Below are 17,307 nucleotides of genomic sequence, written 5' to 3' on the forward strand. Positions count from 1 at the left end.
CGGACCGGCGCGCGCGCCGGCGCCGCGCTGCGCCCTCTGCTACACCGACCCGCGCCACCAGTGCGCCCTCTGCGCCGCCCACCAGCGCCGCCGACCCAGCGAGCCCTACCAGCGCGTGTGCAACCACAGCGCCGGGCCGCGCCGCCACAGCGCCAATCTCGAGTGCACGATGCGCCATGAGACGATGGACGGCCGGCGGCCGGCCAGCGGCTGGCACTGTCGCCTGGCGGCCGGCGACTGCCGCATCCCGCTCAGCCCGACGCGCTGCTGCGACGTGACCGGCGCCGAGTTCGGCTTCATCAAGGAGGTGGCACGCGAGGAGGAAGACGAGCCTGACGGCAGTACCCATGAGGAGGTCAGTGCGGGCCGGGGCGCTGGGCGTCGCGGGCGCCTTGGTCCATTTGAACAGTTCGAGGTCGATTTCTAGAGTTGGAAGCCCAACTTCCGGTCGTCGTTGCTATGCGCTGGTATGGGCCGTCCTGGTCTGCCAGGAGTGCTGTTTTTTAGTCACAGCGTCCCATGGCCATGCTGCAGCATTGTGTGGCGTGTCCCCTCCCCTCCCCTTCGCAGTCCTGTCCGACTTTGAAGGAAACCAAAATCAGCGGAGAATTATATATATATATATATATATATATATATATATATATATATATATATATATATATATATATATACTTCATTAACGCAACTTTTGTTGTACGCAAGGGCAAAGCACATTAATCAGTTTCTTGTGCGTTTGTTCGATGGAGCGAATGAAATGGGCTTCGTTGTTTCTGGTAAGTCATACACCAACACGCCTACAGTCAGTTTTTTAGTTTCAGCTAGCTAACGTTTCAAGGACCTTCGTTCCCCTTTCATCAGGCAATAAGAAGACGGTCGGACAGAAAACACCCGAATGTGGCAAAATACAAGGCATGCTTTGCGATCTTATACACGCTCACCCTGCTGTCATGGGGTGACTGAACATGTCCAAAGTAAAGCATAACTGAAGTTGTTTGTTGGATGCAGGCGTTATTTTCTCTGATGAGGATAGCTTCAAGAACTTATAGACGGCGTTTGTTGGGAGGTGATTTTAGAATCAGTGTGTTTTGTTTTTATTTGTGAGTTTTGGGCATATGCTGGTCTGACACTCCCTTCTGCAGGTGCATAGTCATGCGTCGTGATAGGGATGTCGTGGTCGTGCCAGTATAGGTAAAGTTGCGGAGCCGGTAGTCTCTGTAAGGGCACTTAGATTCATACACTATACTGGCGTGTTTTAGTTGGTTTTGGTCCGTTGTCAGGCTGTCTTTCATTATAAGGCTACTAGTTGTTCTGCCCTTGTAAAGGACGGTGAACCTTATTTCAGTGTTATCGCCAGTCGGTTTGATGTTTGTCTTGAATATGTTCCGTAAAACTTTTTCATCCGCCTTGTATGACGGGGACATTTGATTTCGATACAAGATTGATAGGGCCGGTTTCTTGTTGAGTAGTTTCCGGCTTCGTCGATTCAAGGTGGACTCAATCTCTTTGTCAATGGTGCTCTTCGAGCAGCCATTATTAACGAGCAATTGCTTACGCCGTTCAAGTTCGGGGTGCGTGGTGGACCTGCTGGAGCATCATTTCAGGGCACGTCGTACAAACGAACGTATGACGCCCCTGTAGTAACGCCCTGGGCATTCGCTAGCCGTAACCGCTCGGGTGCCTGTATGCAAATATGTACATGTGCTGGCTGGAGAGCTATGTCCTCAAATACCTTAACCTTAAACCGCACATACACTGCAGATATGTCGATGACATATTTGTTGATGTCAGAGAGGAGGCCCACCTCCGCTAACTGCAGGCCACCACGTAGCATTTATATATATATATATATATATATATATATATATATATATATATATATATACACACACACACACATATATATATATATATATATATATATATATATATATATATATATATATATGTGTGTGTGTGTGTGTGTGTGTGTATGCACATATGCTAGCATTCGTTCATGATGATAAATATCTCCTGACAAAGTTTGAAATCGGCGTGATGCGCGCTCCCCGAGCTCCCCTCTCTTCAACCTGGCTGCACCCCTGTTCCATGATATCCCACAGTAGCGACACTTCCGCCCGTTGTCACCGGAGAAGCCAGATAAACGATGCCGGTGATGCACGAGTGCCCATTCCATCACAGAACTTATTGTTTTGATGAATGCGATCTTCTTAATGATCCAGGCTGCCGCCGCTGAGGGCGAATGCTGAGTTAACGCATGCGTTATGGCCTATGGGGTCTATATTACATGGCCTCATGAGGCCACGTAATTTTGGATCGAGTATGCCCATCACTGGCATATCATTAGCCAAAAGCGCACGTGAGTTAATGACATAAAATCGAATACTCGTTAATGTACCGCTCGAAAGTTCATGCTGGTCACAGTACTTAACGCGAGGGTGCGCATTGACTTAGCAGCCGCCCTTGGGACCATGCTGAGTGATGTGACATGGTTATCTGAAATACACATTAGCAATAACAAACAATTAAGCACCAGTGAAATGCTCTGTATCGTGTCAATTGTGGTCATATCTACTTTGACCCACGTTGGTGGCGCCAGCCGCCTTAGCTCAGTGGTAGAGCACTGGTCTCGTAAACCAGGGGTCGTGAGTTCGAACCTCACAGGCGGCAACGTTTTCTGATGTATCTCGTTTCGAAGTATTGTCGCATTTCTTTACCACTCCGTCAGTATTGTTCTTTGTACGTCATTATAAGTTCAAGTTCTTGTATCGAGTTCCTGCTACTATATCAGACTGTCCGTTACTAAGTTACTATATTACTATGTTACCGTGTTACTATGTTAGACCGAAGATTTCCGAAATAGTTTCCGAGCGAATAGGCGTAGCCACGCAAATTTTTCCTTGCTGTAGACAATTGAATAGCGGATCGTTTGATATGAAAATTTACATGTTCAACTTACATGGAAGGCTGCTGACCTACGGCAGGCAAACTCAGGTCATTAATTCAGGCAGGACAATTTCTAGGAAATTGTTTAATCTGATGCAATCACGTGGTGTTAGACGAAGTCATGCATCACAAATGAATGGCCAAATTTTGCTGACTTAGGGTAAGGAATTAAGACCAGAACAAAGATAAACAGCAATCTATGTCATTACTTAAGAGCTTGCTGTGCAGAGTAATTTTTATTGCTCATTTCAAATGTATTGATAATATGTACCGCATCAGACATCTTGGCACTTATTAAAGTCCTATGGACTTATTAAAGGTCAGGGTAGGTCACTGACTTAAAGTGACCCAGGTCAACATTTTTTTTTTAGGAACATCCTGCCTAGCGTAATTATTGTGGCTTATTCAAATTCATGCCCTGCGGAAGGTCAAACAGGGTCACCGAACTTGAATGAGCACAGGTGACCTTTTGCTTAGAACATGTGTCTAGGTTCTAGGGGCACTTTATACACCAATCTAAAGTTTACCTTCTTCGACCTTATTTGACCCCAAAGTCATAAGCTAGGAATCCCAAAACCTTTATACAAGTGAGTTCATTTACAGGTCAACACACCCTGTGAATTTGGTGTCTCTAGATTTTTAAATTTCTGAGGTCTCAAAAGGGGTCAAATTGATTTCCACCCGAGAAAAGGGTATTCCACCGACCAGCCGGGCCTGTTCAACGACCATCCTTTGAAGATACACAACCAATATGCAAGGTGAAGGATACACAATCAATATACCATCGTCAGTAGAAATGCTCATTTAAACTGCATATATATTTGCCAAATATGTGAACTAAACACTCTAGTATAATTCTGTAACTGCTAAATTGGTGCCGTCAACAGAGTTGTTATTTAGCACAAAAGTATCGTTTAACGTGCGCCTCCTGCCTCCTGGTATATTGAAGTTCGTTAACTCGACATGAAAAACTTAAATAACATGAAAGTGTGAACCCTAAATCCCCCAAACCGGGAGCTGAAAGCCTTTTCTATATGGAGCACTTCTTTGGCGCCTTTCCTGCTAGCATGGGAGTTTAGGTCGCCAGGTCGCTGGGTGGGGGGTTCGCATCACGGTAAGCGTCGCATCGCGGGGTCGCAGACTGGAACATGGAACAGCGGACAGTCTGAGCTCCGGCGACAGCCTGGAACATGGAGCAGCCGACAGTCTGAGCTCCAGCGACAGACTGGAACATGGAGCAGCCGACATTCTGAGCTCCAGCGACAGACTGGAACATGGAGCGGCCGACAGTCTGAGCTCCAGCGACAGACTGGAACATGGAGCAGCCGACAGTCTGAGCTCCAGCGACAGACTGGAACATGGAGCAGCCGACAGTCTGAGCTCCAGCGACAGACTGGAACATGGAGCAGCCGACAGTCTGAGCTCCAGCGACAGACTGGAACATGGAGCAGCCGACAGTCTGAGCTCCAGCGACAGACTGGAACATGGAGCGGCCGACAGTCTGAGCTCCAGCGACAGACTGGAACATGGAGCAGCCGACAGTCTGAGCTCCAGCGACAGACTGGAACATGGAGCAGCCGACAGTCTGAGCTCCAGCGACAGACTGGAACATGGAGCAGCCGACAGTCTGAGCTCCAGCGACAGACTGGAACATGGAGCAGCCGACAGTCTGAGCTCCGGCGACAGACTGGAACATGGGGCAGCCGATAGTCTGAGCTCCAGCGACAGACTGGAACATGGAGCAACCGACAGTCTGAGCTCCGGCGACAGGTCGCGTACACAGCAGCGACAGTGAAGCAATATTTGGGCGACACAACGGAAAACAAAACATTACGGACAAAGTTTAGCTCGGCGCAGGCGCGTCAAATTTCTTTATGGCGCAAAAGAACTGAACTTTGCAATTGTCAACATTCATTCATGTGCATCGGCGTATACTTCAGGGCAAGTCCTCCTCCTGCGCCGGCTGTGTGCGGAGCTCTTTCCCGTAGACGAACTAGAACCAAATGTCGCATCGTCTGGCCAGTGGCCACCCTCTGTCATTCTCAACATTCCGTAAGTTGTTCCGTGAATAAGTAAGGAGTATTATTCACATAAATCAGACAATAGTATTAGCCTTATTTCTCGGAAAAAGCAGAAGAATGGGGCATAGTTGGGTTGATATTTGGGCAACATCCCGTAATCGAAACATTACCAGAAGTATCATCAGGTCGGCTGGGACCTGCGGCTCGGTGCGAGACATCGAATAAAGTAATAGAAACGCCCCTCCTATTGTTTCGATGAAAGGCATGTTGCCGGAATATCAACCCAACCATATCTCCATTCTCCCGTTTTTTTTCCGAGGAATAAGGCTATACTACTGTCTTATTCCCAACATTCCTCTGGCGTCGCCGTAAAGCCTGCGGTGGCCAACTATAAACTGCAATGTAGTGTCCATCATTCCCAACACCGCAGCCCGTCGTGTTAGCCATTTCATGAGTGCCTTATCAGATGCCGCCATTCCAATAACTCCTTACATAAAATCCTGACTTTGCGGTGTGCCTGCGTGTGCTATGCGCGCCAGCCGGATTTTAATTTACTGGCCAATATTGCCCATAGCGCTTTTTATTAATGTTGACGTCCCTCTCGTGCTGGGACTTTGTGTTATTTACTCATTTTGAGGACAACTGTGTCGCATGATGCTACTAGCCCGTGTGTGCTCTTCCACCATCTCGTGCGCTCTCCCACCATGTTATGTGTCTTGTTCCTTTCGTAGTGTGATCGGGCATATCCTGCACTGCATCTTAACACTTGTGCCTCTGACACCCCGCTGGGCTGTTCGTTCCTCTACATTCCACTCTCGTCTGACATATCAGCCTGCCATAAATCCCGGCCGACTCTTGTCTGACATATCAACCCGACATGAGTCCCGGTCGACTCTTGTCAGACATATCACCGAAACATGAATCCCGACCGACTCTCGTCTGACGTATCAGCCCGACATGAGTCCCAGTCAAGTCTTGCCAGACAAATCACCGAAACAGGAATCCCGACCGACTCTCGTCTGACATATCAGCCCGACATGACTCCCAGTCGACTCCTGCCAGACATATCACCGAAACATGAATCCCGACCGACTCTCGTCTGACATATCAGCCCGACATGGGTGCCAGTCGACTCTTGTCAGACATATCACCGAGACATGAATCCCGACCGACTCTTGTCTGACGTATCAGCCCGACATGAGTCCCAGTCGACTCCTGCCAGACATATCACCAAAACATGGATTCCGACCGACTCTCGTCTGACCTATCAGCCCGACATGAGTCCCAGTCGACTCCTGCCAGACATATCACCAAAACATGGATCCGACGATTCTCACTGACCTATTCAGCCCGACATGAGTCCCAAGGTGACTCCCTGCCAGACATATCACCAAACAGGATCCCGACGACTCTTCTGCTATCCCCGACATGACTCTCCGTCGACTCCTGCCAGACCAATCACCGAAACAGAGGACTCCCTGACTATCACCCACATGCTCCCGTCGCTCCTCAGACATATCACGCCGAGATCCACGGACTTCTTCACCACTACTTACATCATATCAGCTTGACGTGAGTCCCGGCCAGACATGAGTCCTTCCGCACTCCAATTCCAAAGAGCCGACTCTCTTCCGGTAATCACCATGACATCAGTCCCGGTCGACTCTCTTCTGATACATCATCATGGTACAAGGTCCGACTGCCCGTCGCGGGACCTCTCACCATACCTTGGGTCGTGATCTCCGACCGACCCGCATCAGGTCTCCCTCTGCGCCGAGGGCCAGCTGCCCGTCGCGGGACACCTCGCCATACCTTGGGTCGTGACCTCCGACCGACCCGCATCAGGTCTCCCTCTGCGCCGAGGGCCGGCCGCACTCTCATTTCACATTCCCACCACCTGACCCCGCCTAGTGCTGCCCCGACGCTCAACGCGTCGTGTCTGTCGCAGCCGACCGATGACAAGACGATCCTGCTGGCTGACGGCTCCCGGTACAACACGGACGTGCTGCTGGCCGACCCGCTGCTGGCCAGAGCCCACGTCTGGGATTACCCCATCTTCGACCTGGAGCGCCAGGCCGGCACCCACATGCTCAGCCAGGTATGCGGGCCGGCCCGCCCCGAGGGGGCAGACGGGTCCGGTGGCAAGGACGGACCAGAGGGTCCGAAATAGCGAGCGCGCGAAATGAACTCATTTAGGAAGTCAAGAGTAGCTGCGCCGCCAAGCGTGGAATCCTTCCCACCGCGCAGTCCAGACACCTGTATAGGATGAGGTTTAACACATCTTCAACGCAGAGTGAGCGTTGTCGAAGGCGCTGGCTAAAACGCGTTTTGTCGATGTTCAACCTTCAAAAACATAGCGGGCAAGCCTGTCGCAAACAACATACATCTCGTCAGCTATATTGTGCTGCTGTTTGAAAGGAGGTTGGCGCCGGATTACCGCCCGGAGCAATTTGTGCGCTGAATCAGGCCGCCTGAACCAGACGAGGAGACATTCTGTGTCAGTATTGCTATCCTTTGATCGAATGTTATCATTGTATCGCTAGAAAGGTTTTTTCTGTGAGTGGCGGTTTTGAATGAGTTTTTTTTTTCTTGGAAAACGGCATGCTGTAACGACGGAACTTTATTTTGCAGATGTGCTACCGAATTTTCCACGACACCGGACTGTTGGAGACGTTTCGTATTCCTCTGCAAGAGTTCTTCGACTACTTCCACGCCCTCGAAATGGGATACCGAGATAAGCCATGTGAGTGACTATGTTATGCTTACAGGGAGCTCAGGTGCTCACCCTCGCCCGCTGTCCTATGTACGAACGGGATTGAATAGCGATCCATTAGGGGTATACAAGACAGCTTCACAAAAACTGTTACGTGCACCCGGCCTGTTCCATGCAGTAAGAAAATATTTGAGGTCGAGGCAGCGTTTGAGTCCCGCTGGTAGGCTGATGATAATGATAAGTTGAGTCAGGCAAGCACTTTCTATGATATACATCAGACTCCAGCGGCGTGTTGCTTCGTTTTCCACAGACCACAACCGAATGCACGCCACAGATGTACTGCAGGCCGTGTATTACCTGACATCACAGCCGATCCCCGGCTTCCAAGTGCTGCCAGAAGACGACGCCGACTCAGACAGTCAGTGATGAAAACCTCTGCATTCTCACAACATTGTTGCTGCGTCCTTTTTAAGAAAGCAGACACCCGTCCCCCGGCTGTCTCACTGTCCACAACCAACTGTAAATGGTTACATTACGTTCAGTGGGCGAAGTGGTGGAAAGAACTGCTTAAACCTCTGGATGATCTCTTCCGGGACTGCGCATATGCGCGAGCTATATAAAAAACATACCTTTATTGTTATGTGTCTTCTCATTGGCATAGTTGAGCTCTTCCCATTTTTCCGTTCATCGCACCGGCAAATATTGGTTAAGGAAGCAAATTATGCTTACACATAAGAGTAGATGAATCAATTAACTACAAGTGGAATATTAAGAACTTTGTAATCTTCATGCTGGCAGCTGACAAACGTGCTACCATTCACTTGCAAGGCTGTCTGTGTCCACTACGGCGCCTCCCGGCTGTTGAGGCGATGCACTGGGCCGTGCGGAGTGGGCCGGCCGCTGACCTCGGCTGACCTCGGCCGGCACCTCGTCTGCAGAGGACGAGCCGTACCGGAGTCCGGAGCGAGGCCGGCGCCAGACGTTCGTCGCCGAGGAGACCTACGGCGTCATGGGCGCCAACATCCCGGCGCTGGAGCTGATGGCGCTCTACACGGCGGCCGCCATGCACGACTTCGACCACCCGGGCCGCACCAATGCCTTCCTCGTCACCACCGTGTCACCGCAGGTAAACGTTCGTGGCCGCACCCCGGTTCAGTCTGTGTCAAACCAGGTCAGGTCACACGGCGTCGCTGCGGCGTGAGCACGCGTGCCTGCTCATTGGTCTCTGATCTCCTGTCTGCGTCAGAGCAGGCTTAGGCATGCTGCAATGCTGGACGTTCCCCTGGATTATCTTCTCTCTCCTCGTCCTGGCAATGGTCAGATGTTCTTCATAGGACCGCACGGCGCCATCGGAAGTCAGAACAGTCATCGCGATACACTCGTATGACAAGAGTTGCATCGCAATTCCCCCGCGTCCATGCTTAACACTTGTCGGCACTCGCCTGGTTCAGGTCAGACCTCCTTGCCCCCTTCAGATCAGGTCATCCTCTCCCGTGCCGCTGTGATAGCTCCGGTCACCAAGCGACCGAGCCATCGTGAGTCACTGCCCACCCTGTGGTAGGCCCGCCTTGCCGTGACCACCCAGGGGTCATCCCAAGTCTGGCGGCGCCACTCCGCACGCATCCAGCCCGAGGGCTGGATGCGTGCAGAGCTGTGGTTGTGCTAAAAAAAAAAAAAACACCACGGGGCTGGCTGCATGCCGACCGAGATTGGATTTGTATGCTTCCCATGTGGCGTGGCGGAATAATCTGAATGTCAAGACAACGTGGTCGGCCATCCACAACATCCGGAACGTGTCGGGCGCGGAGGTGTCCATGTCTTAATTTGTGAAAAATACACACCGAATCTGGATACAAATCCGAGAAGAGCATGCTGCCGACTCCCGACTTAATGCGTCGATGGCTGCCACCTTCGCCTGCGGACACCCCTTTCCGAGCACTATTTTTGAAGCTTCGTAAAAGCATAGAGAAAAAATAGCCCCGCAGTGGAAGGAGACAACATCAAAGACCCCTTCCGTCTTTGATCTCGTGCCGCCCTGACTTCGTTCATCTTTGTGTGCTCCGGTGTGTCAGCGTTGATTTCTCCACGGTGTTTTACGGTTTATTTTTCAGCAAGTAATGCTGTGACAGACAATAAACCACACAATGATCTCTGAGCCGCTAGTACGCTATCATTCTCGGATGGCTTTCCTTAGCACTGCCTCGGGAGCGCTTTTCCATGCCAGCCTGTTCTGGATGTCTGCAGGCCGTGCTCTACAACGACCGGTCTGTTCTGGAGAACCATCACGCCGCGGCCGCCTGGAGCCTCTTCCTGACGCGGCCCGAGCACAACTTTCTCTGCCACCTGGAGAAGTCGGAGTTCAAGCGCTTCCGCTTTCTCGTCATCGAGGCGATTCTGGCCACGGACCTGAAGCGACACTTCGAGATCCTGGCTGAGTTCACGTCCAAGGTACGGCGGGCTTCAGCTCATCGCGTGACGTCAAGCTTGCTTCGGCGACCACCATGCCTGACCTTTACTTCGTAAACTTTTGGTGGTATGCTCCTACTGCATAACTTTGCTTGACCCTGGGGGGGGGGGGGGGCATGTCACTGCCCATGGTGGCCAATGAAATGTTAAACGAAGCATATGTTGCTGATCTGCCGATCGCGGAATATTTGCAATAGTTACGTCTTGAAAACACCGTGCTGTTCGTTCCTGATGGGTGGAGAAGAGAGAGAGAGAGAGAGAGAGAGAGAGAGAGAGAGAGAGAGAGAAGAGAGAGAGAGAGAGAGAGGGAGAGAGAGAGAGAGAGAGAGAGATAGAGAGAGAGAGAGAGAGAGAGAGAGAGAGAGGAGAGAGAGAGAGAGAGGAGAGAGAGAGAGAGAAGAGAGAGAGCGAGAGAGAGAGCGAGAGAGAGAGAGCGAGAGAAGAGAGAGAGGAAACAGAAGGAGAGGAGAGAGAGAGAGAGGAGAGAGAGAGAGAGAGAGAGAGAGAGAGAGAGAGAGAGAGAGAGAGAGAGGCTAACGTCCCAATAGGTCTTGGCCGTGTCCCCACATTCATGTGATGATAACACTTGAGGTAATTCAAATGGTGTTTCAAAAATTCAGACATTCAAACTGAGCAGTTTGCCTGTGCAGTGAACAGCGAGCTCCTCTGCTGCTTGAAATTCCTGCTTTCGGCCAATAAACGTGAGCAACTTGGTCTCCGAGCTCCCTCACCAACCCCGCAAGTCTAACTCTCAGTGTACTCTGAGCAGTTCTGAGCCTCTGTTTACAGTGATGTTTATTATTCTGTTCTTCCGCCAGTTCCTGGAGCGAGAGCCAGCAGCGAGTTCTCCGTAATTAGTGGCCTCCAAATTGCCAGTTGCCTGACTTGTCTGTTGCTTGCTCCTGACGTCGCTGTTTCTGCCGTGGTGCTGGAGTTCGCCGACGGCGTGTGTCCTTACAGTTCCCGGACTTAACTTTGTAAGTACTGCTGGCGCGGAGCTCCACCTCAGGCGAAGCTTCCCAGCCGCTTCTAGACGCTGATTTTCACCTCCCGCAGTGCCGGGACTCTGTTGGTACCGACTGGCGCTCGGAGACGGACCGCCTGCTGGTCATGGAGATGGCCATCAAGCTAGCAGACATTAACGGCCCCTGCAAGGATTTTCCGCTGCACTACCAGTGGACGCAGCGCATCGCTGAAGAGTTCTACGAGCAAGGTTCGGTGCAGGACACGGAAGGGCCTGCGGGCCGACAGTGTGCTGGAGTCGTAGGGCGTCTCTTGAGAGGATGGTTGAACATACGTGAGGCTTGCCAGGTGTAGTGAGGATGCTCTCCCCTTGGTGGTGAAACCTATTGATTGCCAACTGAGTGGGAAGGCACGTCACAGTGTTCTGTGTTCTGGGCATGTGTGCTGCGTGCAGGACAGACGGAGTTTATCAGCTTCATTATGTCACGTGGTCCTGGGTCGTATTGTTTTACGATGCAGACGATCAACCGTGAAAACATAGATTCGTTTTCAAAGTAAATGTTGCAACATATTGAACTTCGAGAGAACATATTTGGGCATTTTCAAGAGTTTACAACGTCTGCTGCCATAAAGCACAAGGATGTGGGCGTGTTATCACAAAGCTAAGCAAAAAATGTTTTCAAAGGGTAGTTTACGTGCAGTACAGTGCGTAGTTGTATTCCGGGGAAAATTTGCTGTTCTCCGTCCAGCCCAGGGCGACAAACCTCCGACGCCTCTCACTCTGCTCGCACTGACCGGCTCCGCGCGCCGTGCAGGCGACGAGGAGCTGGCGCTGGGACTGCCCGTGTCACCTTACATGGACAGGAAGAACCCCCAGCTGGCCAAGCTGCAGGAGTCCTTCATCAACCACTTGGTCGGGCCCATGTGCAACGCCTACTACGAGTCGGGACTGATGCCGGGCATCTGGGTGGAGAACGGTGGGTGGATTGGGGGCGCCGCTCGTCCTGAGCTCGTTTTTGGGGAACGGTGGGTGGACATTGGGCGCCACTCGGCCGGAGCTCGATGGTGGAGAACGGTGGGTGGACTGGGAGTGCCACTCGGCCGGAGCTCGATGGTGGAGCGTAGTGGGTGGACTGGGGGTGCCACTCGGCCGGAGCTGGATGTTGAAGAGCGGTGGGTGGATTGGGGGCGCCGCTGGGTCGGAGCTCGATGTTGAAGAATTGTGAGTGGGTTGGGAGCGTCGCCCATCCTGATTTCGATGTTGGGGAGCGGTGGGTTGACCTTGGGTGCCGCCCGGCTGGAGCTCGATGGTGGAGAACGGCGTATGGACTGGGAGCGCCGCTTGGCCGGAGCTCAGTGGGATGGCACATGGATGTCGTGTGTGTCATGTGTGTGTCATAAGGCTTTGCGACGCACTCAGCTGCTGAGGCAAAATGGCGTCGCCTGGCCCTCACACTGGCAGAAAGGGCGGGCACCGCGGGGAATCGAACCCCGTACCTCTGGTTTCCCAGACGCGCAGTGGTTAACGCAGACGCGTTAACCCCCCCCCCCCCTCGTCTCGTCCTCCTTAACCCCCACCCCCCCACCCCCACCCCCCATGCTTGTCCTCGGAGAGCGAAACTGTCCGAGTGACACGTGAGAGCTCCCTGACAGAAGTGGCTCTTGGTCCATGTAGCTATGAGGGCCTCTGTATTTGCTAGCATATCAAATTACACGGGTGACACAAAATTGTTGTACGGTATAACCTGTCCACTTTTCAACGCACCACCTAGATATCTCATCTGTTGGACTTGCTGCTGGAATCCCAGCGGTCGCGACCTGCGATGACCTGACCCGAGCTGACCCCAATCGGCGTGGGCCGCAGACGGCTCGGACGAGAGCAGCTCGTGCCCGTCCGACTCGGACGCGGAGGACGAGGAGGAGGACCAGGAAGCACCGTCCGCTCGGCGCAAGAACGTGTTCTGCATCCAGACGGAGCACCTGATGGCCAATCGGGCCCGCTGGAGCGATGTGATCAAGGTGAAGATGCCTTCCACCCCGTGTCGCTACTAGGCTCTCATCCTCACACAGAGCGGCGTTGCGCGGCGTTTGGGTCTGAGCGAGAGCTTGAAGCATTTTGAGCGGACTGTAACGTTCTCTGTGTGTTCCGGTTGCTCTGGGCGTCCTGTTCTATATGCCGGGACGATAGCTGAGGCTGCGGGCCAGCCACTGGCTCCGAGCAGTGCGTTGGCAAGGCTGAGATCAGCTCGCTGTCAATCAGAACTTTACAAGACTGCATTGGTGCAGGATGGTCCGGCTGTTTCCGCGTCCTAAGACTAAAAATTAACAAACACCGGACCGCAGCAGCTTCCTAAGGAAATAATTTGACGAATGGCAATCCTTTCAAATTCCGTCAGGCGGCGTCTAAGACGACGTTTCGCGAGTTTTCCGGGAAAAATGACTGTTTATTCTTCTCGTGTTATTTAGCCAATGTTATTATTCCGGCTTACCTGTGCATCGCCCGCCTTATTACTCGCTGAGGCAGAGCTAATGAGCTCCGTCCTCGATCGCACTGTGCTGCATTGCAAATCGACGCGCGCACTCGCACCGATGGCCGACGTCGCCTGGTGAGCCGCTCCGACCGCAGCCTAAAGGCCGGCCGACGGGTGAGGCAGCGTGTCGTGCGGTATGCCCGGCAGGAGGAGCAGTCGGCACGGGACGCGTCGGCGTCGGCGTCGGCGGCTCCTTCGGCCTTCTCCGACCGTCCGGAGGAGGTTGGCTCTGAGAGCTCGCTCCAGGAGGAGACGGCTGACGAGATGGAGACGATCGCCGAGGAGCGCTCGCCCTCGCCCCACTCGCGACGCTTCAGCTACGTTAGTGTTGCACCCGCCGAATCACAACCGTCACCATCACCACCACTGATCATCGTCGTATCATCAGCATGCATTTGAGTAGCATCCACTGCATGCGAAACACGCCATGTTTCTAATCACTGCACTGTTATAAGCTTCGGACCAACGCAACGTCGCCAAGATAAATGCGAAGAAAAAGACGGAAAAATCAATAAGGCGCCAAGCATCGCAGCTAGATGCATGACCCCATTTGAGCAGGCGGATCAATGCCAGAGCACAACGGTCGGGGGTGGAGAGAGCGCCAATATGCGGCTTAAGCTGCGGTAGTGATGCGCCCGGAAAGTCTTCGGGACTCAGTGGGTCGGCGTCGGGAGAGAAGAGATGGAACTGAGCAAGGCTCCATCTACTTAAGTGTTTCTTACCGGAGCAAAATAAGAACTAATAATTGAAAGACAGGGACGCGACGGGCACACGGGCAGGCTGCAGGGTAGAAAGTGACATTGGTTTTATCCTCTTTGTGTTTCCATCATCAATCCATCATGCTAGCCCATTAAGTCAACAGAGTGGTCACGTGACCACTGGTCAGTCAGGAGTGGTCAGAGTGGTCAGAGTGTTGAGTGGTCACGAACGAGAAAAGCCTCCAGAATGGCGAGTTTTTTGCTGTTTTTTTTTCTTTCCCAACAAAGGTCCCAGGGTTCGTTCTGTATCCAGCATTGGTGTAACACCATCCTTGTATCGACGCCTCTTAGTGCACCTCACGTAAAAGGTACCAAGAGACCACATGCAGCACATGTATAGTACTCGTCTCACACACCAAATGCTCACACAAAACACCGAAATTTTAACATTTGCAAACGACACCAGAAAGCCCAACAATCTGGAAGCTTTGCTTATTCATGACCACGTACCAGTGCTAAGCAAATAAATTCATCAAACGTTTGAATGATCTTTTTGGAGCAGCATCGCCAGTAAATCACACAGACAAGAAACATGACACTGATGAAATCACACGGGGATTAGGGGCCATTTGCACGTTGTGTTGCGATCTGTCGCGTTGATGGCGTAGGGTCGCAGCGTGTGATGTCAATACCTCCTTCTGCACGGCCAAGGGGTAATTTGTTTTTGCCAGGACATAGCGGTGGTGAGTGTAATCCCATGTGGTGTTATTTTTTGCTTGTATGCTGGTGTGTCACGTTACGAGATCACGCGGTTTCGTTTGCATATTGCCGACACGGGATGAGCTAGCTGCTTTTGAGAATGGACATGGGGTGTATCTGAAACGTTAACACAGGATTATGTCGGAGAATTACACATGCCTTTTGGTGGGCTACTTTATAGGCTACCAGCATACTTACTTAACCCATTTTTTACTTCCAGTACGTACGTTTGATATCTACATCGCAACTTTTTTGTTTTTTCGCATGCCTTATATCCAGCTGTTTTCACTTCTTTGTCATTTATTGTATATTCATAGACTGCAGACCGCGGGAAGCCTGTTCGCGGAAAGCGGTCCGCTATTACATCGAATAATCATTTACTTTTTCTGTCTGTCGTTGATTGGGTTTACTTGGCTTACGAGTATGTGTGTATTGGTGTAGTCTCTAAAAGCAAGCGTGTTGGTATCACTTTTCAGCCTGTCAGCGGTCATATTCTTCCACAAAATCACGTAAACGCTTACGTCATTCCCCCGATGGTGTCAGTGCTAAGTGGAAACTGCGGACCGTCATTGCTGGCATGTACACGCTACTGATCAAATAAAATGGTTTTCATGGGAGGGGGCATTATTGGGGCTTCATTAAAAGCTAGGTGCTGCTTGCTCTGTTCGCCTCTGTCCTGTCCCACCGTCGTGACAAGTTATGTTTTACAGGACCAAGATTCGAAACTATGATTAGTGCGAACTTTCGTTAGCGGCATTTCCAAGTGGTTCTCCAACCGCCTTCGACCACGAGCGGTCGGGGCCTTCACCGCGTCCACCTCGGCCCCCGAGACCACGGCGACCGCCCGGCCTGCCACCTCTCAGCGACTTGAGTCAAGTGCTAGTGCGTGCGTCAGCCGCCGCGAGCGCTCGAGACGCACCGGGTTCGTGCGGACACGCGCCGCTGACGAGAGTTTGTGATTTTTGACAAAACATTGGGCCAGCTTATGCGCTGGCTGATATGGACTACGAACTGCGGTGAACACAGCATGGCTTTTAACAGCCAGTTATCCCAGACAGCCGCGGAGGGTGCGCTGCAGACTTCCCGAAATGTACGTAAGAGCTGTTATTCGAGTTTGTTTCATGATGCGCTGAAAAGGCGAACGTTGTGATCTTAGCGACGGGCAAGTGTGTTCCATATTGAATCTTACGATCCGTTCAGATAGAGTGCCAGAATGCCCCTAAACTCAGGTGATCTGGTTATGGTGTTCTCGTTACGAGCTTGATGGCGCGTTTCCACTGAAACCCAGTCTCGCTGATCTGCCCAGCAGGCGTCATGTCCAAGCGAATCTCCTCACAACGAATTCATTCAGAACGCAAGAATCTCGGGAACAGCAACAAAAGCCGGCCGATGTGTGATTATGCGTGTGCTGTCTTCACATCATGATTCCTCCATTTCTGAGTGTCGCTTTCGATGCCATGCCGCGCATAACTAACAGGACCGCTTGGTGGGCGGCGACTCCAGAGCAGACGAGCACGGCTCGTGATGCTGTCACGCTTCATGGACGGAGCTGCCTATATCTAACGATGCCATACACATGTCAGCGGCCCAGCGACGGGTGGCCGGGCGCCGTGAAGCCATGGTGACGGCGCGGCTCGCTGCCGCGTGCCGGCCTCCGGGCCGTTTCTATCGATGTCCTCGTTTGTTACATATTGATGTACGCTTATCGGTGTCCACCGTCGGTGTAGTTCTGCGTGTCTGTTCAGACTGGAGACGTACAAAGACGGCAGCCGTGCGGCCAGAGCGCAGCGGCCGGGCGCGCCGCGAGCGTGCCCGCTGCGCCGCCCGCCGAGCCGGCGCCTCGCCCGGCGCGCAGCGAGCGCCGCCGCGCTAATACATGTGACGTACACCGCTCTCCCGCTCTCTCGCGTCCTCGGATGGCGGCGCCAGGTCCGGGAGATGACGTCAGCCAGGGTCTGGGCGGGGGGGGGGGGGGGTGGTTTGACAGGTACGACGCGGCCTGTCTCCGTGTCGGCATCGCCGGCTGGTGCGAGAAAAACACTAACGCCGACCTCCGCCGGCGGAGCGTGCGCCCGCCTGATGGCCGTCAATTGACGTCGGATTTTTTCCTCCTAGTGACGGCCGCACGATGTTGGTGTAAGGGGCTTTAATTAAAGGCAGTGCTCTACATCTATATGGGGGGTTTAAACTGAAATAGCCAGCTTGAAGAT

The 17,307-nt window shown here is 52.4% G+C and overlaps 1 protein-coding gene and 1 non-coding gene across 2 annotated transcripts; both read left to right on the plus strand.

Moving 5' to 3' along the window:
* The first annotated feature begins 48 nt into the window (after positions 1 to 48).
* On the plus strand, positions 49 to 16,985 carry LOC119107220 (cGMP-inhibited 3',5'-cyclic phosphodiesterase A). The gene is made up of 11 exons (XM_037230622.1): positions 49 to 355; positions 6,916 to 7,065; positions 7,599 to 7,710; positions 7,991 to 8,098; positions 8,619 to 8,806; positions 9,925 to 10,128; positions 11,203 to 11,359; positions 11,925 to 12,086; positions 12,974 to 13,128; positions 13,788 to 13,961; positions 15,808 to 16,985. Exons 1-11 carry the CDS (start codon positions 170 to 172, stop codon positions 15,826 to 15,828), a joined length of 1,617 nt encoding a protein of 538 aa, XP_037086517.1. The 5' UTR covers positions 49 to 169; the 3' UTR covers positions 15,829 to 16,985.
* On the plus strand, positions 2,599 to 2,670 carry TRNAT-CGU (transfer RNA threonine (anticodon CGU)). Its single transcript has one exon. It is a non-coding gene; the product is annotated as a tRNA-Thr (tRNA).
* Positions 16,986 to 17,307: the final 322 nt, after the last annotated feature.

This window comes from Pollicipes pollicipes, unplaced genomic scaffold (genome assembly GCF_011947565.3).
Source record: "Pollicipes pollicipes isolate AB1234 unplaced genomic scaffold, Ppol_2.1 Scaffold_6686;HRSCAF=7923_pilon_pilon_pilon, whole genome shotgun sequence".
NCBI lineage: Eukaryota > Metazoa > Arthropoda > Thecostraca > Pollicipedomorpha > Pollicipedidae > Pollicipes > Pollicipes pollicipes.

Bases quoted from the DNA above. Each gene is read 5' to 3' on its own strand.
- LOC119107220 (XM_037230622.1), top strand. From the start codon at position 170: ATGCGCCATGAGACGATGGACGGCCGGCGGCCGGCCAGCGGCTGGCAC. The intron at 7,711-7,990 runs GTGAGTGACTAT...CGTTTTCCACAG, and splicing joins GGGATACCGAGATAAGCCAT to ACCACAACCGAATGCACGCC. The intron at 8,099-8,618 runs GTCAGTGATGAA...CCTCGTCTGCAG, and splicing joins AGACGACGCCGACTCAGACA to AGGACGAGCCGTACCGGAGT.